The sequence below is a fragment of the Metopolophium dirhodum genome, chromosome 1 (assembly GCF_019925205.1).
Source record: "Metopolophium dirhodum isolate CAU chromosome 1, ASM1992520v1, whole genome shotgun sequence".
Lineage (NCBI taxonomy): Eukaryota > Metazoa > Arthropoda > Insecta > Hemiptera > Aphididae > Metopolophium > Metopolophium dirhodum.
Window position 1 is genome coordinate 19188306 of NC_083560.1, and position 23843 is coordinate 19212148.

Here is a 23843-nt window from a genome sequence, read left to right on the forward strand (position 1 = left end):
ATCCTCTTAAGTAAGTTTTCAAAAACATTATAATATTATCCCCATTTCTAAAGGAATTGAACTTTTTTTTATAAGCATTTAAGTTCAAATTTTGACAAAAGATGTGAAAATCACAAAAATGTGCAAAATATTACTTTAAGCTAAAAATGTATGGAAATTTTCCTTTTTAAATCTAAAATTTTAAAATATAATACAAGATTCCTCATAAGTGTATTTTACCATTATCAAAAAAAAAAAAAAAATGTCAAGAAACACAAATTTAATTTTTATTAGCGTTTGAACTTCAAATTTTTACAACATTGGTTATCCATTGGATTTCTCATGTGGCAATCTTCTTATTTTATTGTAATACAAAAACGAAAAACGAATTGAGATTTATATCATATGTTCATTTTATAAATTCCTATAGTTGATAGAATTTTCAATATATTTCAACTGTTTTCGAAATACTTACAAACATTTTCAATTTTCAATTTTTTAAGTTTTTTTTTCTATAAAAGCCAATAATATTTTATTTTTTGGATCAAAAATCATCAAAATTTAATACAAGGTCCTGATTTATTTTTACCTACAACAGTAGTTGGTCAATATCAAAAATAAATAGGCATAATTTTTTTTTACAAGCACTTAAAGTTCAATTTTTGACAAAATTTATCAAATTTAAAATTTAAAAATGATTTAGTAGTTAAAAATGTATAAAACGATCAACTTTTACAGCTAAGGATTGACAATTTAAAACAAGGTTCCAAGTAAGTTAGTTATTCTGTAACCAAAAAATCTCAAAATTATAAAAACACAGTTTTTTTATGTTCTCAAATTTGGACAAAATTACATATAAAGTAACAAAGAATAACGATTTTAGTTATTTCGTTGTAATTTTATAATATTAATTTAACTTACTGGATAACGTATTAATAATAATATTATATTTTTTAACATAAGAAGTGTGAATGCACATTTTGACAAACTACTCTTATTTTTGGAAAATGATGTAAATAGTAAAAAAATGTATGTAATTGTTTTGAATGAGACGTGACACGACTTTTTGTCTTATCACTTTATAATACCTGGGTACAATTTAATGTTCTCCAGTTGTAAAAGAAACCAAAACGGTGGTATAATACTTTTCGTGAAAAATCACCTAAATGCAGTTTTTTATGACTTTAATCTGTTAGAATATAACATTGTGAAACTATCCTTAAAAATCAATAATTTGTCTATAATTGTGATCCCCTTCGTCTGACTAAAGGTTTCATTAATTCATTAAAATATGTCTTCAGTAATATTAATTTAAATTCCAGTGTAATTACCTTAATTGGGGACATGAATATTAACATAATTGGTGCTGAACCGTCAATAATTATGATTATCTAGACCTGTTATCGGAGAATGGTTTCTGTTCTTTTATTAATGTGTTAATAATATAGATTATCAGTTGGTCAACAACATTCGTGTTTAGATCACGTCTTCATTAGAGACAATAATAATTCACCCAGGAATATAAGCGCGGGTGTTTTACTAACTGATATCACCGACTATTGCTCAATTGTGGTACCTATCAATTCCAATACCTGTGAAAGCTAAAAATGTTAGTAATACTATCAATGTTATAAACTATGAAAATCTTAAACTTATTCTGTGTAATGAAAAATGGACTAATGTCTATGTATCTAACTCTGTAAATTAATGTTTCACGGAATTTCAAAATATAATTACTAAAGCCATAGATAAAATAGATAATCTTCAACTACTAAAAATATAAACTCAAAAAATATAAGACTAAAAGAATGGATGTCCAAATAGGCCTGTGATCTTCAGTAGGTCGTAAACAATACCTTTCTTTGAAATGCGAAAATAATCCAAAGAACGCCAAACTTATATCATAATATAAAAAATACAAAAACACCTTTATAAAATTTCTGAGGCTTGCTAAAGTTAAATTGTATGAGAACAAATTTGAAAAAGTATCGTTTAGTCCTAAATCAACCTGGAAATTGGTCAACGAGATCACTGGTCATAATTCTATAAATAAAGCTATATTAGTGAACAATAATCTACTAAATATTGATGATAATCCTAAAGAAGCGTCAAATGAGTTTAATAATTATTTTACAGACGTTGGTAAAAATGTTGCTAAAAATTAACGAATTTAATTTGCACAATGATAATACTCCATGTTCGTTTGATAAGATTTTTCTAGAAAAAGTTTATGTATCCATGTTAAGATTAATTATACAAAACTATAAAGATGATATAGCTGCAGGTTACAGTTCAAATTTCAAAAACTATTTCTGAATCTATTATCACTCCACTTGTCTGTATTTACAATTTGAGTATAGGTACAAACTAGTATTTTTGAGGAAGACTAATGCAACTCAATTTTACTATTCAACATGATACTCTGTTATGAATTCTTCCTAATTTTGGAATAAGTAATAAAAGTCTCCTCTGGTATAAGACCTACCTCTCTAATAGACAACAAATGGTGAAATTAAATAATGTTAAAAGCAATGCAAGTTTTATCATATATGATGTCCCTCAGGGTAGTGTATTAGGTTCCATATTGTTCATACTATACATTAATACAGTTTCCGACTTAAATATTAATGGTAAAATGGTGACCTATGCTGACGACACTGATCTGTTATTTTTGGATAAATCTAGGGTAAGTGTTCACCTCAAAGCCACGTAAGGTCTATACTTTACGTAAAAATGCATAACTGAACTAGGCTTAACTATGAATTCGGATAAAACTATGTATAATATGAAGTTTTCAATAAACAAGCTTAATAATTACGACTTTCCTTAAATAATTCATAATTGCAAAGATCAATTGAATTGCAATATGCAACATTGTATACTCATTAAACAAATTTCAAAAATTTGTTATTTAGGTATTATTTTTGATAATAATTTGAGGTGAAACTTACATATCAAAAACTTGATAATATATTTTACCATTACATACCTACTTTACGCAACATTTATTTTGCATTTTATCAATCCATTTGTCACTATGGCCTACTAGTTTGGTGAGGTGTCAAAGATAACTTTTTAAAATGCCTTTAATCCAATAAAAATAATGTTTTAGAAATTATATTAAACAAAAAATCTTTAATTAGTTCATCAAAAATAAGTTACACAATTTTAGGAGTTCTTCTGATAAGATATTTATACAAAAAATTCGCAATATTATTTGTTATAAAAAAATTAATTAACCCCTCTAACAACACAGATTTTTTACAACTAAGAGAACATAGAGCCTGTAATTTAACTGTAAAGTACACCAAAAAATCTTTTGGGCAATCGTTTGTAGACTATTTAGGTCCAACTTATTTTAACCAGATACCAACTCTATCTAAAAAAAATATTTATGGCGGTGTACTTAATGGGAAAAAAGTAGTCTATAAGTGGCTATTTTCTGATTTGATTAATACTTAATTTAAAGTCCGTATTTTGGTGAGTTTTATTTTTTTTTCAAATTCAAATTTAAAAGTGTTATTCAATATTTAATACCATTAAGAAATATTATAATAATTTTTCAAAAAATTATATCAATACAATGTTACATTGTTAGTGTTATTATACAACACTAATAATTTAATAAATATTTATATTTATAAGAGTTAAAATGGTAATATAAGTTTTTCAATTCAAATAAAAACCCTTTTTTTAAATCATTCTAATATTTATTTGGTTTGGTAGAGAAGAATACAAATTGTTGTCAATTAATAACTTGATATAAACAAAGATACCAAGGATATATTATTTTGAATGATTTGAATTTAAGTTTTCAAGTGTAAAATGGGGGACAACATATTAAGAGTTTACTCATTAAATTAGTACATAAAAGTTTTGGTATAATTCCCTACTTAAAATACAAACAATGGAACTTTCTGAAATAACTTGTTGCTCTAATTATATGGTTTATATCGATGCTCAGCATTTTCTTTTCGTTTTGATGATAATAGAGACTTTTTAATTGAGATCCAATCTTCAAGTATTTCATTTTCTCTGAGGTTGTAGACTATACATGGTTCAGATACAATAACTGGTTTCTGCTTGGGTTGTACATGGCCATAGGGTCGTTTTCCACGTCCACGTCCACGTCCATGTCCACGTCCACGTCCACTGCATGTTAAACTATGACCTGACCAAAGAGCAGCATCTATATCTACTTCATTACGTGCTTCTTCTAATTGCTGAATTTTTTTTTCTAAATCAGCTTTTATAGTATCATATAAAATTTCCTTATTATTCTGAAATAATAAAAAAATTGCTTAAACCTGAGAGATGATATTGAAATGTATTTTTTTTTCAAATAATTAGGTTATCTATTTTGGATTTTATATAATATTATCAAAATATAAGTGGTAATGAGGTTATAATAAAAAAAAAAAATAGATTATTACATTACCTCAAAATTTTGTATAATTGCTTGTTTTTCCGCTTCATATTTATTCTTTGCGTTTATTGATTGGACGACTCTTCGTGCTTTAATTAATTCCAGTTTATGTTCCTTTTGATTTTTTAATTCTTGTGAAGGTTTAAGGTATTCTTCAGCTGTACCCAATCTCACTTCAACTAACTTCCTGTCAACTTCTTTCATTTTTTCATTAAATAACCTACACAATGAACGTAGTATGTAGTGTTAGAACATATTATCATTTTTCACTTTCAGTTATGTATAATTATATAAATAATGTATGTCAGTTGAAGGAGATTATAAATAATTGTGTGTACCCAAAAACATTTATGTGTGTGTTTACTTGGTGGATACACAGTATTAATCTTAATTGTAATAATAAAAACTAACCTAACACATATTATTAATTAATTGTGACCCCTTAATCCACTTCAATCTAACAATCAAAAAAAAAAAAAAAAATACTATACAAAATTCAAATATACATAAAAAAAATAGAAATTACATAGAAATGTACATTTTTTTAAATATCTTAGATACCGTTATACTAACCTAATGTTAATAACCATTATTCATTATATTTTAAATCGTAATTATCTACCTTAATTTATGATTAACAAAATTATGTAATTTTAGTTTCTGTGTAGTGTTGAATGTATTAATTTTATAATGATATGTGTTTTATTTCTATTTATTTGTGTTTGTTATCACCTTTTGGGGCAATGAAAATTCTTAGATTTTTGATCTTTTCTGGTAGTAAAGGTAGTTGTACGATAAAAAATTAAGGAAAAACAGAGATTTTTACGCATAAGTAGTTTTCAACCAAATTTGTAATTTTAAAAGATAATTCCCTTAAACTTTTTAAATTATATTATTATATTTTATACACACAATGACATTGGGAAAAAAAAACTCAACCTACTTTATTACTAATGTAATAATGTCTTATAATAAAATAAATTACTTTAATAGCAATAATATAATAAAATATACTTAGTAGTTACTAATATAGGCTGACAAACGGTCTTCACTTACAATTCCTTAAACAATGATTTTATATAATTGAATTCAATTTTAACCCATCCATTTCAGTGACCCACACTACACCTATCGTACAGCAGAGTAGTACTCACTTGCTCTCTTTAAATATATATTATATTAGGTATAGCTTAATGGAGGAATATTAATTAGAAACTGTAATGATTGCAATTTTTAATTATTATCAGTATCTAATCATAATTAAGTTATATCTTTATTTACATACTTCATTATTAGCATATTTTTTCTAAATACTAAGAGAAATATATGTATAAGTTACTAACAATGTTTTTAATGTATCAAAACATTTTTCAATTGCTAGCAGTCTTTCTTGCATTTTCTTATCTGTTCTATCGTTCTCTCCTTCGTCCAAGTCTAAAGTTATGAAATGATGATAAAATTTTTTTTATTACATTTAAATGAGAATATTTGTTTTTAATAATTTTTACCTGAAGTATCGACACTATCATCATATGAACTAATTGAATCTGAACAACTCATGGTTGATGAGATAGATAATTCAGAAAGTTTTTCGTTATCGTATGGGTCGTCTAAAACGTTTTCAGTACACACAGTTTTAGGTACTATAACTTTGGATCCACTCTTTTCGTGTTTATCAGCTATTTTTTGAATTCTAATAGGAATGTCTGAATTATCACTACTGAAATAAAGATAATAATATATATTTATTAATTTGTAATAGTTTGATGATTTAACTTGTTTATTAAACATGAAAAGTAGATATATATACTTGATAAAACTATATTTCAAAACATTTAAAATAGTATTTTAACATCAATACATTTTTAAAAATATTGTTGGGAAAATACTATAAATTGCTCAATAAAAACAAACAATTACATTTTTATTATGAAGAATTACACAAGTAAAAAAAACATGAATTTTTAATTACATTTTAAAAGTGGTTACCTCGCTTAATATTCTCAATTAACAGTCTATTAATTTACTTTAGGTAAGTATACATATATATAATAAAATGATACCTTGTAGCAGAAGACATCGTTAGAAATCCAGAATTATTACTTGATTAATGTGTAATACATTCTTCTAAAATATCCAATCAACATGCATGCTTAAACTTTATTTCAATAATGTACATCTGTAAAATAGAAAGTAGCATGCTTAAATTTAGCTAACTAAATCCATAGTATAACCAATATAACTTCAAAATAATTAAATAAGTTATGTGTTATAACGAAGAGCATGATATTATAATAAACTAAGTATGATGCACATATCGTGATACGTATCCTCCTAACCCGCCAACCTTCACTCTGATAAAAAATAACGCTGGTCTTTCACTGTTTTTCAATTTCTCATTATGATAATATTATCTTAACAAATGAAAAATTTCGAAAGGCCGTCGCAATCTTTACGCAACATAATACAAAAATTGGTTCATTGCCATCATACCTGCTAGTTTATTATATCATGACGAAAAGTAAAAGCCAAAACGTAGAAGTGAGTGACATCTGACAAATGAAGTTAGTAGTCCAAACAAAAAATCAAAAATGAAGAATAAATTTGTTTACAAACTACCAAACTAAACAGTCTGTGTTACAACCATAGACCTTATACTAATAGACGGACAATAGTGTAGGTGATAGGTCATTTATTGATACTTCAAACATCAATAATATCAAATATGAAAAAATTGATACTTGATTTTGTTGAAGCAAATAATTGATACTCTCTAATTTTATAGTCAGTGGGCAACTAACACACGTGCCATCCAATATTGCCAAGCGTCTAGCTAAGTGTTATAAAGTACAATAATTTGACATTCCTAATTTAATAAATAATTATTTCACATCATTGAAAAATTGAATTAGAATTTAAAATGAATGTCTTATATATAAAACGTACCAACATCAAACATGCATTAGCTAAATTAACTGCTCAATTTGATAAATGGTTAGAACAGGTTAATGAACAATTGAATGTAGATAATTATTGTTCCAATGAACAGAATAAAAATGAAATGATACTAAACAAAACGTTGAAATTATAAACAAAAATTTCAACAAACCTGTAAGAAAATAATTTAAATCTCAATAATTTAAGATAATACTATGATAGTTATTTTAAAGAGAACGTAAATTATAAATTATTCACAAAAAAAAAACAATAGATCTGCTTGAAAAGGATACTGAAACTAATAGTATTACATTTATGATAGAAAATTTTAATGAAAAATATGACGAATATGAAAACAATTTAAATAAAAACAAAGCATGGTTAGACAACTATTAGTTATTGCCATTAATGAAATAATCACTCTCTCCGTTCTCTTGTCATAATCAAGGATATGTACCCAACATTTTCCCTTTATTCGTGGAGCAAATAGAATTTATATTTAATAATGATATTAGCTACCAAATACTATTATTTTGTTATCATATAATAAAATAATAACAAATATTCCAAAATGTTGCGAAGAAACTTGTTAGACTATTAATGAAAAAAGTAAAATACGTTTTAATTACAAGAATTTAGAGCAAAACATGGTAATTATTTCTAATAGTCTTGAATCTGAAAGCTAAGATATTTATCATGTACAAGAAGTCTCTATAACTGGGACAAACATGCATGAGAAAAATATAACAGACATGTATGTAAATAACAAACAAAAATATGAATTAACATCAATAAATTATTTAGAATATTATTGTACAAAAAAAGGTATTATTGTACACAGATTAAATGTACCATTAGGATTGGCCGATGAAACAATATCTTGTAATTTACAATACAAGTTTTATACAGATACTATAATATCCCTGATTGGCCGTAATCCATTTAAAGATACAAGATATGAAACTATTTCAAATGAAAGTCAAAAATCAAACACAACAAGAAAGTTTCTCAAATAATATCAAACAAGTTGAATATGATAAATGAACAATGGCAACAAGATATTAACAACACTTTAAAACAGGAAAAGAAACAAAAATATAGAAATTCAGTAAAGATTCTTGATTTTATAAGCACAAATATTTTGCCAAAACTATTGAAAGAAGTTAATAATAGAGGTTCACATTTCCCAGAAAAAAACATTGAATAAAACCAAAATATGCAACACACAAATGGTTGAGGATATTAGTCATAGTATTTTAATCACTAAATCAACTTAAGTTATACATTGGACATAAGTATATGACCATTCGTAAAAATCAATTCACGATACAGTCCTAATGATACAATTGGTGGTCTATAGAAATTTAGAAATGTGTACCTTACTAACAAGTAATATATGAAAAGATTTGTTTCAAATATGTACCTATTTGAAAGATTTTAAGTATTTAATACATGTATCCTGTTATTGATCTATACTTCTATACTAATATTATAAAGAGGAAAGATTTGTATGTTTGTAACAAATCAACTCAAAAACTACTGAACCGATTTCAAAAATGTAGTATTGTAGACTGGTAGGAATGATGGTATAGCAAGTTAGCTATTCCAGTAGGCTGTAGGCTATTTTGAACAACAGTCTGGTATGGTTTGAATTAAATATTAGGCCAAACCTTGTAAACTACAAAGAGTCAGTTGCACTGGACCTCTTAAAAATTATTTCAAGGAGTTATGGGCAAGAGTAAAATTAGTGATCGAACCTTTAAAATGATATATAATAATAAAAAGGTCTTTTGTAATACAATAAATAGATTTAATTCTTATAAATAGCAATATGGGTATACCTAATCATCGTTACAAAAATTCAACCATAAACTTATATGTGTACTTTAGATAAAAAATATAATATCAAAAATTAATAATACCGCATTAGTCAATTATTTATCTTACCTATTATTTGTCTACATTTATAACTATTGTTTTATTGTTTTTGATTTTACTCAACTTTTCCTTACCTGAGGGTTTGTCATCATTATAGTTATATTTAATAACTATAAACCATATTTTGCGACTGTCAAAATAAATAATATATTTTTAGTTAGTTATAGGATTATAGGAAAATATGTAATTATTTACATTTGATTTTATAATCACTAGGACAGTAGGACAAAATAAATAAGAAATTAAACTATTAAAATAATAGTAAAGAGTTAGATTACTTACTTGATTATAAAATAGCTGAAGGTTCTTAAATAATGATTCAACTAATAAGTAATAAGTACCTACTAATAACACAGAAATTAGAAATACCAAACAATATAATATTAAGTAGCTCCTTTTTTATATAGTAATTAATAATTTGTAAATGTGAATTGTAAATACTAAATACTAAAATATAGGAATAATTTTTTATAATCATTAATTACCTACCACAGGTTATCAAGTTTTCTATCAGCTGATTTTACTTTTTAAGGTTAATACTTACACCGTGGACTAGGTTCCACCATTGATAAGAATACTGAGTACCTAATTTTTCAGCGCTACCGGTGGTTTAATTTGGTTTCACGTTTTGTATCTTAGTCCGTATTTTATACAGTTGGCGTTGTAAACTCTGGGTTAGGTTGTGACCACCCGAATTTTACCTTTTGTACATACATTCGTGGCCGTTATAAGCTGCTCGTTTACAGCATGACAAAATATATAGGTATATCAGCAACAATACGAGACGTAGTCAGGTTAGCGCATCCCACCCTTCTCAACCATAGTCATAGTTCGCCTCACTTCATTGGCCGTTAAATTACCCGGCCATCATACAGCGGCGAACCATCTAATTGACGCGGTGTGTAGAGTTCGGCGAACACGATATGTATCAACAAGTTCCTGACATACCTATTTATTTTTTCATGGTTTCAAGTCCATTATATCTATCATGGTACAGTGCATAGCCCTCCCACTCTTAAGTAGAATTCTGCCAGTCTGCCCACTTGCCATCCTTTTTTTGCTATTTGTCATAAAAAAAACCCCCACATCAAAAAAAATTATTTTAAAACTAGTATCTACAACAACATAATATTTGTGATTTATTACCCACCTTACCAGTCACAACCGTGACCACTAACCGTCGCCAACTAGTAATCGACGGCGACGGCTGCGGGCAGATAGGTGATAAGAAATCTTTTGTAAAATACCACATAATAGTTATAGATATAAGATTATAGTATAATATAATATAATATTTCAAATTTCTATTGAAATGGTATAATATTAATATAATATTAATGAGTCATTGCGTTTACCATAAAAAGGGCCCTATTGCCGAATACGAAAGGGAGGGGGGCACCGGGAAATGCCTGGTTTCCCAGCAAGCCTATCCGCCCATGCAGTGTTGCGTCTCCACTGGATTTGGCTTTGCCATTTTTTCCTTTTGGACACGTAATATAAAATTACAACCAACGGAATCAATTTTTCAATCAACTACCTTTCTAAATCTAGTATTTTAATTTATCCGTGGTTAGGTTAGAAGGAAAAAACCGCAACGAGATGTGAATAGCAATGGTTACTCGGTGTTTTAATAATATTTAATAGGGCGCACTAGTGAACAAAATATGGCATAAAAACATGGTTTTGGAATTCAAGTAATACGGCTAATTGACATTATTTGTAATTAGCTAAACTCGATTTTCAATTATTTGCAATTCGTTTGTGATTAATAGACGGTATTTTGAGTCAATCGGACAAAGTTGGAGGGCTGGCTAAAAAATTGAAAAATTTGTAAAAAATATATAAAATAATTTGTAATTAGCTAAACTTGATTTTCAATTATTTTGCGGAAAATGGGTAAAAAATAAGTAAAATGATTTGCAATTAGTTTGTGATTAATTGACGGTATTTTGAGTCGATCGGACAAAGTTAGAGGGCTGGTTCAAAAATTGAAAAATTTGTAAAAAATATAAAAAATAATTTAGGTAGGTTAGTACTACCTCGATTTTCTTCAACAGTATCTTGTTCGATGGTAAAGTGAATCTATTTGGTGCATTCAGGAGGTAAAATTTTTAAATTCTAAATACTTTTCAAAAGCACTGGAAAAAACAACATAAAAATTAAGAAAACATGGGAATTTTTACGCAAAATTGGTTTTTGACAAAATCAATTTTGGTTTTTTGGGTAACTTTAAAATAAACGAACGTATATACATCAAATTTTCACTGGTTTTTAATATTTGCATTCTCTAAACAAAATAAAATTTTCAAAAATTTTTGATCTTGTATGAACTGATTAGGTACATTTTCAGTTTCCAATGTTATTAGTCTTTTTTTCTATGTTTGATAATAAAACTTTATTTGTTGGGTAAAAAAGCTGGACATTTTAATACATGGCGCCTACTATATTGTTACAATGACATTTGAAAAATATTATAAATCCTTATTAACAGTTTTTATTATAAGCATTCAAAGTTCAAATCTTCACAAAATACAGAAAAACCACGTAAATTAGCAAATTATTTTAAGTTGAGAATTCATAAAAATTTTTCTTTTTAAATCTAAGATTTGAAAATGTAATACAAGATTCCTCATGAGTTTAACTACTCTTATCAAAAAAAAAATGTTTATATTTTCATTTTTATATATCATAACATTTTAAAAATATTTTGGCTCTTTTTGAGCTGTTTTAGGGGGTTGTCAGTTTTCAATTTGTTTAGTTGTTTTTCTTTAAATATCAATAAAATTTTAGTTGTTGGGTAAAAAAGCGTGAAAATTTAATGCAAGGCTCCTGATATAATGTTACAATAGCAGTTGAAAAATATTGAAAATACATATTATGCACAATTTTTTTTATAAGCATTTAAAGTTCAAATCTTGACAAAATTTATTAAATTTAAAATTTAACAATTATTTTGTAGTTAAAAATTTATAAAATGTTCAACTTTTATAGCTAAAGATTGAAAATTTAAAACAATATTCCACGTAAATAGGTTAATATATAAATTATTTTATTCACAATAATATCATCAAATATACTTAGTAATATCATAAGGTGACTGACCGTTTTCGCTCAGTATCGTTTTTTTATGCAATGATATTGTGTCATTGAATTCAAATTTAACTCCATCCATTACAGTGACGCACATGTAACCTACTGTACAGCAGAGCGACATCCACTTACCCACTTTTTTTGTATTGAAACGAAACAAAAAAACAAGTATAATATTTTTTATATCATCTCAACGGCAGCATCGGTGTCATCGTCGAACCACCATCGGTCATTATTGTAAAACTGTGCCATTAGGCCAGATTAAAATTGTTATTGTTATTGTTCATACCTGTTTTTCTGAATTATTGTAAAAGAAAAGAAAATCGAGAGTATTTTAAATTCTATTGTCTTTATCTTGAAAAATATGATTTCGTTTTTGTAGTATAATTATTTAGCGACATGTCGTTATCACTGGCCAGCGATCGACGCGTCAACAAACTCTGTGAGTACACACTATTATCATTCATACAATTTTTGCATATGATCATTCGTGTCAATGGAAGACACAAGAGTATTAAAATTAATTATTGGGTAACATTATCATAGTTCTCATATTGTCGATTGTCTTAAATATATGGCGATTACATTATTTATTCTGATATTATTATTTATTATTGAGTATTGGGGATTATTATTATACTTAATCACAGATTTTGAGTTGACTGTTAAAATTGTAGACATTACTTAAATTTATTATTTAAATTAGATTGTAAACCGTAAACGGCCAAATCTATTTCAATATTTGTACTTTATTGTGAATTATGTAAAAATACAAGAGTGAAACAAAAATAAAAAATGTGTGTTCTGAAACAAATCTTAGAAAAATTATTTATATTAAAACTTGGCTTCAGCCAACATAAATGGTAGCAGAGTGTTGTTAAGTTGTATAATGTAATTTTGGTATATTTCAACTATCATGTTATTGTCGGATGAGCAAACATAGGAGCTTGGTGGTCACATAAGGAAGCATGAGGAAATCAAACGGAAATTGACGTTATTCGAAAAATTCCTTAATATATTTCAAAATGAAACTGGTGAAATCTCCACTGTACAAGTTTGTAAACTTCGTTAACGGTGTGAACATCTAAATCAGTTATTATCCAGTTTTGATGAAAAAAAGAGCAATTATCCGAGCGTGAATATTTTGAAAATGAGTACTATCGTCTAACAGTAAGTGAAGTGCAACATTGTGGACTACCAGCAATCGACTGACGGTAATGATTCCTACAATGTTAAAGATCTTCAAGGAGCACGAGGTTCTCAGATAAGACTTCCACCAATCAATCTTCCTGAATTCAACGGTAAGATGACAGCTTAGGTATCTTTCTGTGATACATTTTGTGCGCTGATACATAACAATAGATTTTTAGATAATGTGACACAACTTTATTATTTAAAACTTAGCTTGAAGGGAGATGCCCGTTTAATTAATATAGTATACTGTATAATATCATCTATTGAGTTGTCATCTGCAGATAGCATGCTAACTACATGACAGCTTGGGACATAATTTTGGATCGATAGGAAATTCCTTGATTGATCGTAGACGCGCACCATAGACACACTTAAAAGTTTATTCTGTATTGTTTGAATACTGAAACATAAATGGTTATTCTTTTTCATAATTCGGTCATTGGATTTTTGTTCACTGTACCTTATCGTTAGTAGTTACGTCTATTTTTCAAATTGAGAGTATTCAATTTGATACAAATAGCAATGCATTTTAATATTATATTACCTGTTTTTGATAGCTATCTTCTTATCGATAATTGAATAATACGACAATTTCACGCCAAATACCGTTTATGTATTCCTATCACAAATACACCTCCTTATAATAATAAAATCACCAATACCGTTGAAAGGGCGTAGGTAAGGGAGGGAGGTTCAACCCCCCCTTAAAAAAAAACCTAATCGGTTAATATATAATAATAATAATCAGGAAAAAATTGCATGTAGATACTACAAACAACAACAATTACTTTTAAGTTAAACATAAGAAAACAATTAATATAATATTGCTAAATTATGATCAAGAGCGAAGATCAATATTTTTGTAATACAGTTACGTACAAGTACGCGTTTGTTACGAAAAATTATGATTATCTAAATAGATACCTATCTAATGTTATATTCAATATTGTAATAGCTATATATATAAATTATTAACTACAAAATTGCGTGCCCGACGCCTGTATCTTATTTTGACCCACGACGCATACGGCCGTACCAGCAATACTGCTAATAATATTTTATTACTGTGTTTGAAATTACGTAATCACCGATTTACACCAGGTCATTTATCCCGGAGCTGTTGCCCATTGCAGTAGTCTCAAACCTCAGTTTGCGTGTAACTAAATATTATTTTCCAGCCAAAGCAGGTAATTTATTAATTTTTATAATTTATATTATATAAATACAATCAGAATTATTTATTTAAAATTGTTTTTCGTTTTGTCATTTGTATTTAAAACGTTCACTGCCGATCGCCGATGTCAACACATAGTATTGACGTTCGCGATCTTGCCACGGTAACCGACGTCAACACAGCACGTTTTTTGACGCTATTCATTGTTTGATCTATCCATGTTTACGTACTTAATTATATTTTGGTTTTTTTGTATTCCTATGATATTTATATAAAATTATTCCTTATTATCTATAGATTATAATGGTACATCGGGTTTATGTTACATTGTTACGGCCGTAATTTCTACTTTTTTTTTGAATTAACTCACGACACACGTATTTTATACGTTTACCGTTTCAAATAAAAATTTAGTTTAAGTCGAAACCCTCCCCCTCTCCCCCCACCGTTAATAATCTATACCTACGCCCTAGGCCTAACCCAATGATAATGGGTTAGGCCATATTAACCGGGAAAGTAATAATTATTACCTACAATTTCAATGTCAAAACGAATTATGTTCGGCCATCTAGCGGATATTTTATTTTGAGAGTCAGACCATTATAATTTTGAAAACACGAAACACGAGATTTCAATTTTTGTGGGTTACCCTGTTATGGCTCTATGCGCCTCGACTATTATAGTTCATAAGTAACGGTGGTCGGTACGTATTTATAAATATCGGTAATCGGCAAAGGTGGGCAAGTTAATGAAAATAATTAACTGTGGCAAGTTATGTAATTCAATTAAATTGCCTTCAGTTAAGTTAAAAGTTAACAAAAAAAAAATTAACTAGAAAAGCTAATTTTTTTTTCAAATTACATTATTTTTAAGTCATAAACTGACCATTGTTTTGATTTACACAAACATTTATCAAGACGTTTTTCACTGTGTAAAAAATTAGATTATTACGACAATGATAGGTAGGTAATTAACTAATTAACTAGTTCAAATATAAAGTTAAGACATCTTCATTGACGAACGAACGTCTATGAACAATTTAAGACTGTAAAATTTGTATTTTTAAACCCGTTCGTGTAATCTGTCGGCCAAGTACATATTTCTAACCATAATGATGACAAATTTAATTTAATTCGATATTTTTTCTTGTTGCTAGGCATACGTTTACACCATTCCTATTGTTGCGTTTAATTTTTCCACCTAGTCGATAAACACTATTTAATACAACTGTTTGTTTTCCAATTTTTAAATAAGACTTTATTATAATACATTGATGTTGTGATAACCGAAAGTGGTTTTTTTTTTTTTTACATTTTATTTTGAATTTATTTATGTTTGTCAATTGTCAATTAGACAATCAGAATAGCAAAATGGATTTGCAGTGATACACATGAACCATACATTGTTAACAATAAATTATGGCAACATATCTTTAAGGTCTGAACGTTGAACATATTTATTTTTTCTGCAATTCATTACAGTCCATTATTTAGTCAACATGGTTGATGAAATTTCACGTTCCGAAATCATGATGAAGATAGAAAAGTTGAATGTAGAAATACAAAAAGTTGTCAAAAGTGTTAGGAAAAAAACCAAAGAGAATAAGGAAAAGAAAAGAAATATTAATAAACTGAATTTACAATTACGAAAAGAAAGTTAGATAATATTAAAAATAAATGTTAAGCTGAAACCTTAAATTTATATTTTTTTTTAGAATTGTCTAATGAAAAGTTAGAAAATGAAAAGAAGAATATTGATAAATCCCAAGAAGAATACGAAGATGAATTAAAAGATAAACTAGACAAGAAAAAAGAAATGTCATCAAAGATTAACATACAAGATGAAAAAATAAAACGATTATTAGGTAAGTTAAAGTTTGAATAAAAAAAAACAAGGATTTTAAGTTGTGTACAAAAATGTATGCGATATTTTTTAAAAATTAGCGAACTCAAAAATAGATACATTTTGATAGAAACGGAAAAATAACTTGTATATTTGTGTGTCACTTGGACTACCAAATATGCAATACCTAATTATATTTTAGTTGTATTGGATTTTTTGCAAATATTTGTAAATAATTAAAATTTAGCATTTAATATTAGTTGAAATATTCGATATAGTTTAAAGGTAAATAGTGTATTTTCAAAAGCAGCCAATAACATAAACATACACATTCACACAATGGCGGGTGCTGAGAGCAAAAATACATTTTAACAATCTAATTCATATTTTAGTTTATAACAAATATAGTATATAATACACAAGTTATCAAAAGACAGATTAATATTTATTTATAATTATTATGATGAGGATAGGTACCTATTAAATACATTTAAAATATGAAAATAATAAATGCATATATTATGTCTTGGTGGGGGGGGGGGGGGGGGGGCAAAAACAAATTTTGAAGGTTTGCACGTTAGATTACTCTGAATTAGGTATTATATTAGATAAGTAGGTATTAATATAAATTAAAATAATAGGTACCTACCACATTATCATTAAATTACATTATAGCAACGGTCAAAATTAATATTTTGGAATGAAATATTGAATATGACATGTCTTATGATATCGTCTTAATTTACACTGTTAACGTTTTTGAAAATATATTTTTTACATCATCTTCAGTCGTAAAAAACGGCATTTAAAAAAATAAAATTATCGTTGTCATTTTTTATTTTTTTAATGACAACACGCATTATTCAAAGCAGAATATTGTATGGGGAGTACTTCGATGTACCCATAAAATTTGAATTTTTTTTAGTAATTTATGGGTTATTATATAAAAGTATTTAAATTTTAGATTGGCGGAGTGGAGTGGCTACAAATAAGTTACCCTGAAAAACGTTGGCCCACTACTCCGTCCAACAAATTTTAAATACTTATAACAAATAAAATATAAATTTAAATTTGATTTTCATATACCAAAATACTGTGAATAATATTCTGATTTAGAATGTGAAAATAAACATCTATATTGTCATTCAACAGAGAAAAAACTTAAGAACTATTAAGATAAAAATCGTATAAATATAATTGGTCTAAAAAATATTGTTTCGTCACAACTTAAAATTATTCGGAAAAATATTTTCAAAAATGTTTTCTGAAATAATAATTGTCTTACGCCAAATAGATCACACCGTACATTACATACTTTGAAGACTAGATAATATTTTAGGTATATTATCTTTGATTTGTATTGATAGCTAAAATAGATGACAAAAAAGAATTCAATATTGATCAGCAGACGATGTTCACTAACGGAAATATTAACTCCTACCGCAAAAACACTGAACTTGGTAACTCAAAGGTATTAATAATTACAATCTCTGTGACTAATTTAATAATAATTAAATATCACGTCATGTAACCGAATGATTGCATAAATTAAAAACTTATACAACGAACGGCAATTGAGCAAAAAATATATTGATAATAGTTGAGCTAATTGCAGATATTAGAGGGTGAAAAAAAATACAAATACTACAAGTCAATGTGCAAAACCCTGATGATTGAGGATATTTTGTTCAACAACTCAAATGTCAAAAATGCCGAAAATCTGACGGAGGAAAACATAGTCTTGAGCGAAATGCATAATAGCTCCAAGAAAGTAAATATAAAAAATTGCGTTGTAACTTCAAGTTCAGTATATCATACCGGCTAATTGTAAAATATAACGTGCCGTTTGATATTCGTAACGAAATTTCTGTTTACTGTAGTTGTCTACTTGTCTATATAGGCTTTGAAAAAGGCACTGTACAACGCCGAACATTGGAAATACCGTTACGGGTTATATTTCGACGAATCCTACGACGGGAACGATAAAACCAGAATACTGAAGGTTGGTTGGTACATAAATTGTTGTTGGGTAATTTTAGTTGGATAGAAATGATTTACAGTGAAATAAATAAATGTATAATAAACCTCTGAATAGTGGACGCTCTCGGTCGCCGAAATGTCATCCGCTATAATTCTGAAGTGTCCGGTATTCATAGGGGGTACATTTTCGAAATTCATAAAGGATTTATATTATTATCATAAACAATACATATTTGTTGATAATATTAATAATGTTATTATTAAATGTTATACTGGTATAATATTTTAATATTTTAACAAAACATAATATTTAAATAAATATAATAATACCTATAACAGCTAGACTGTCCGGCGTTGCATAGGGACAACGATTGGTATTTATAATAAATTTGTGAAAAAATGTATATATGCCATATTTCTTATGATTATAATAGTAATATAATATTATAATATGTAACCTGCAATGGCAAAAATTTAGATAAACAAAAAAAAATTCTTTTTTCGTTATCTGAAAAAATAAACCATATGTAAGCGAGTTACCTATATATGAGTTAAAAAAATAAACTATAAACGCCCTCCAAGTCTCAGGGAATCTATTCCGAGTTAGAAATTCATACAAAAATTATATTTATATTATCTAAGTTTTGAAAATTTAATACGAGGTTTTCGTGAAGTTTTTCTACATTTAACATAAGCAACAACTTTACCAGAAAGTCGAATTACATTTTTTTTATTCACTAGGGACATTAGATATTCAGTCGTAAATCAACAAATTCTTATACAAAAATTTTCTTATTTTGTTGTAATTCAAAAACCAATAACAGTAAATACTTGAAATGTACACAAAATGTTAATTTTAATTATTTTCTACACTTGATAACGAGGAAAATATTTATACAGAACCGTATTTTCGAGGAAAATAATTATCTGGACTAGATTTTTGTAGGGAAAGATATTTCTAAAGAATGGTATAATATAGGAATGATATTTTCAACGATTAATATATTCTTGGAATGATATTTTTCTAAACAGTATTAACTAAGGAAAATATAAAACAGTAAAATAATAACGCGGAACCGTATTTTTCAGGACTGTATAAATCAGGACAATATTTTTTAGTATATTATACACGTGGATCCGTATATTAATATAAAAATCGTATTAATCGAGATAATAAAGCATAGTTCGGTATCATAATTTATAATCTATGATCATCGATAAAGCGAATTTTGTATGATTTTTTGGTTTTTTTTATGCTTTTTGAAAGTTATTACTACTGGAAAATCCGTTACACCGCCCATATAAATGGAATCTCCATAAAACCCTCTATCCTATTCTCTATCTACTTTCGATTTTACCATTTCTCGTTCTCCTATGTGGAATTAATCTCATCCACTAACAAACGACCACAATATAGTTCTGAATAGAGTACATAGGTACCTACTATTATAATATACATCTGTCATTTACTAATTTACTATAGGTTTATACCTATCGTCCAGCGCTAGTAGATTTCAAGACATGTCATATTATAGTATTATAATTTATAACAAAATACATTTAATTAAAAACATTTTCGAGACGTAAATATCATTCACTTTGATGATTGAAATTTAAAGTTATTCAATTATATAAGCAATTGTTCATGTTCAATACTCTTAAATATATTTATTATCGACGTGTTTATATGAATAGATAACTACTTCTAGGAAAACTACTGGCATATAATGTAGTTGTATGCCGATGGCGAAATTACCAAATGCGAACAAACGTACCTACGTAAATATGTAATAGTTTTTAAAGTTCAATACATCATATTTTATAAGTTGTAGATGACGTTCACATAAGATAATATTATACTTTTAAGTTACCAAACGTTTCGGTTTAGGCCCTTCTAAAACGTACTCCCGGAGTCGGGGGTCCTCGACCTCCCACAGGTGTATTTTGGAAAACTTTTAGTTTTTGTACAACGTTTCTGAAACTCGAGATTAGAGTAGGTTGGAGGTCGGTGATCAAATTCGGCATCTTAGTCGTGGCCGTAGGAGCCGTTTTTCGCCATTTTCTGGGGCTTCAAAAGTTGAAAATGGGCATTTTTCAGGTTTTTTGGCACGGACACTTAGATTTTGAGCACGACGAGCCGTTTTTGTAGTTGGATATTATAGAGGACTTTGTGCCGTATCGATGGGTACTGAAATCGAGGTTATCCGACTTTTTGTTCGGGAGTTATGATTTTTCGTGTATTTTTTGTACTTAGAAAATTACGTAATTACGTGTGTTTTGGATTTTGGTTTTTCGTTTGATCACTTTGAGATTATGGTCTTTTGGTGTACGAGGATTAAAAAATCCTCTATGGTCAAAATACGTACGACCATTATTTCGCCCGTAATCGGAGTAGCAAAAAGTTGAAAAACGTAATAATAATATGTGATTATTCGTATAACCAGACGTTTCATTGTGGTATACGTCTGTATAACGTTTTAAGTAATAATTATTTTGAACTTTTTTTCACATTAATTTTAGTAGGCGTGAAGCTCATTATTTATTAATGTAAATCGATATGTAAAGAAGAATAAAATATTAAAACCTATAAAATAATAGATCAATTGACTCTAATATATATATTATTTGAGCTAACAACACAAAATTGGATGTATATTTTGAAGTACTAGCTCCTTTAATATGGGTTGTATCTTCTTGAAATGTTTGAGGTTCAATGAAGTGACACCTCTAGATCAAAAATCTGTTCTCAAAAAAGCCGCGTCTCGTAGGTATTTAAGTTTAAGAAATTGGCAAAACAAAATTTCTCGACAAAATTTTTTTTTTTTTTTTTTGATCAACATTTACCCCCTTTATAATTGAGTTAATAAACTATTAAAAACTGGTAACTTGGTAACTGATCTAGGGACGCTTCTGCTTCGATCCTTGAATGTTTCATAAAGATAGGACTTTTATTGAAGGATTTAGGTTTTTTGATATGTTTTTTCAAATTCGTATTATATATATATATATATATTCAATATAAGTCCTATCTTTAATTATTTACGTTTTACAATAAACATTATGTCAATTTTAATAATTTTATCAATATAATAAATTAAAAGATAGAAATATTGAATTTTAATAAAGTTTTTAATAAAGGGCTGCTTGAATAAACTCGGGCCAATAACTTATAAACAGTTTATTATTAGCCCAAAATTAGGCCGAATTTTCTGTTTCCCTGGAGCCAATTTATATTCCCATTCCGTCCATGGCGTTACGCAATGTACTGCAAGTACATGCACATACTAAAAATTAAGCTATATATCTTGATTCATATACTATTAAGATAAGACCAGAGAATATATGAAGTTTATTTAAAAAAAAATAATAATAACTTAACTTTAGTTAATAAGTTAATTGAAAATGTTCATACAACTTTTAACTTAACTAAGTTAAAAAAAAAAATTACGTAACTCTTAAGTGTTAACGTTTAACTTTTTAAAAAAGTTTTTAATGTTTTCCATCAATTTAACTTAACTCAATTAAAAATTATCATTAACTTGCCCAGGCTTGCATTATTAGTGACCCACTAGTAACCTACAGCGGAACAATACCTACTTTTTTTTTTTTGTATTTCTCTACGCTTTCGAAGACTACTGGAATTATTAAAATACCTTTCAATTAGACTAAACACTTTTCTAAGCACATCATGTTTTTTTTTTTTTTATTTGATAATTTCTCCTGCAAAATTCCGTTTTTGTCAGTTGCTCTGGTCGGGCGTTTAAGGTCGGAACCGTCGATGTATTATGTTTTCATTCGTAACGATTTCACTGTGTTTCAGTTGATAATGTCAACGTTCAATCTATTGATTAGTAACGGATATATGGGCTATTGGAAATCAATGGCCAAGATACTGACGAAAAACGCAAAGCTCTGGACGACGCCGGCGCACAACAAATCCGGAATGCTCTTTAAGGTCAATTTTCCGTTTGATGAAAATACAAATTATAATACAAACATTTATCAGAAAAACAATGGGTTTCAGTCCTTGAAGTATTAAAACGATAATATTGTTGTTCCTATATAATAATATGTATATAGACAGTTATAATAATGAACGTTATGTTTAATATCTATCGGCTGTACACTCACTATGCCGTATAGATAAGGTTTAATGTCCGTCGATATTATTGATGTTAAATAATTAATAATGTTTGATTTACTTTCGATTGTTTTTATTTTGTACCTAAACTGTATTGACACTTAAGAAAACGAGGAAATACTTTTTTATATACTTATATATAGTATATACCTATAACAACCATTAAACCACGACTGTTTATTAAACGAGATTGAGCATTATTGATTTCAAATTTATTCATGTCTTTTTATTTTTTTGTCTTATATCGACGATAATATTATGATACGATTTTCAATGGAATGGATTTTCACCGTACTGTAAATATTATTCAGTATAATACCTGCAGTCTCAAGCTGTTCCTGCGAACGGTTATATTTTAAAAATTATTAATATTAAACAAGGTGGGTAAGTGCTCTGCTGTACAGTAGGTTACAAGTGGGTCACTGTAATGGATGGTGTTAAATTTGAATTCAATGATAATATAATATCATTGTATAAGAAAAACGATTCTGAGTGAAAACGGTCAGTCAGCCTATGATATTACCAAGTATATCTGATGATAGTATTGTGAATAAAAAGTAATTTATATATAACCTATTTACGTGGAACCTTGTTTTGAATATTCAATCATTAGCTATAAAAGTTGAACATTTTATACATTTTCAACTAAAAGATAATTATTAAATTTTAAATTTGATACATTTTGTCTAAATTCAAACTTTAAATGCTTATAAAAAAAAAATTGTGCATATGTATTTTTAATATTTTTCAACTGCTATTGTAACATTAAATCAGGAGCCTCGCATTAAATTTTCACAATTTTTTACCCAACAAATAAAATTTTATTGACATTTATAGAAAAAAAAAACTAAAACAATTGAAAACTGACAGTGTCTGTAAACAGCTCAGAAAGAGTCAAATTATTTTATAAATTTTATCGTGTATAGAAAAATAAATGCTAATATAAATATTCAGTGAAATTTTAAAGTATCTACTGTCATTCGTTTTATAATTACCACAAATTAAGAAAATCGTTACATGAGAAATCGAGTGAATATCAAATGTTGTATAAATATGAATTTTAAACGCTCATTAATATTTAATTTGACTTTCTTGTAGACATTTTTTTTTTTGATAAAGGTAGACAAACTTATGAGAAATCT

The 23843-nt window shown here is 27.5% G+C and overlaps 2 protein-coding genes across 3 annotated transcripts in view; one reads left to right on the forward strand and one right to left on the reverse strand.

The window, feature by feature from the left end:
* Positions 1 to 3696: 3696 nt before the first annotated feature.
* Positions 3697 to 23843, reverse strand: part of LOC132936425 (breast cancer metastasis-suppressor 1-like protein) — a 60380-nt gene continuing 40233 nt past the window's right edge. Inside the window, exons 2-6 of one of the 2 annotated variants that reach the window (XM_061003150.1) lie at positions 6469 to 6584; positions 5914 to 6122; positions 5749 to 5839; positions 4418 to 4625; positions 3697 to 4259 (exon numbers count right to left, since the gene is read on the reverse strand). In XM_061003150.1, the coding sequence (XP_060859133.1) occupies positions 3915 to 4259; positions 4418 to 4625; positions 5749 to 5839; positions 5914 to 6122; positions 6469 to 6485 (870 nt within the window). In that variant the 5' untranslated portion in view covers positions 6486 to 6584 and the 3' untranslated portion in view covers positions 3697 to 3914. Of the gene's footprint in view, positions 4260 to 4417; positions 4626 to 5748; positions 5840 to 5913; positions 6126 to 6468; positions 6585 to 23843 lie in introns of both variants that reach the window. The other variant, XM_061003149.1, reaches the window with a different exon arrangement.
* On the forward strand, positions 17996 to 22599 carry LOC132934251 (uncharacterized). Its single transcript, XM_061000539.1, has 4 exons — positions 17996 to 18051; positions 18196 to 18351; positions 18481 to 18582; positions 22381 to 22599. The coding sequence occupies exons 2-4, from the start codon at positions 18235 to 18237 to the stop codon at positions 22597 to 22599; spliced, it is 438 nt and encodes a 145-aa protein (XP_060856522.1). The 5' UTR covers positions 17996 to 18051; positions 18196 to 18234.

Bases quoted from the DNA above. Each gene is read 5' to 3' on its own strand.
- LOC132934251 (XM_061000539.1), top strand. From the start codon at position 18,235: ATGTGCAAAACCCTGATGATTGAGGATATTTTGTTCAACAACTCAAAT. The intron at 18,352-18,480 runs GTAAATATAAAA...TTGTCTATATAG, and splicing joins TGCATAATAGCTCCAAGAAA to GCTTTGAAAAAGGCACTGTA. The intron at 18,583-22,380 runs GTTGGTTGGTAC...ACTGTGTTTCAG, and splicing joins ATAAAACCAGAATACTGAAG to TTGATAATGTCAACGTTCAA.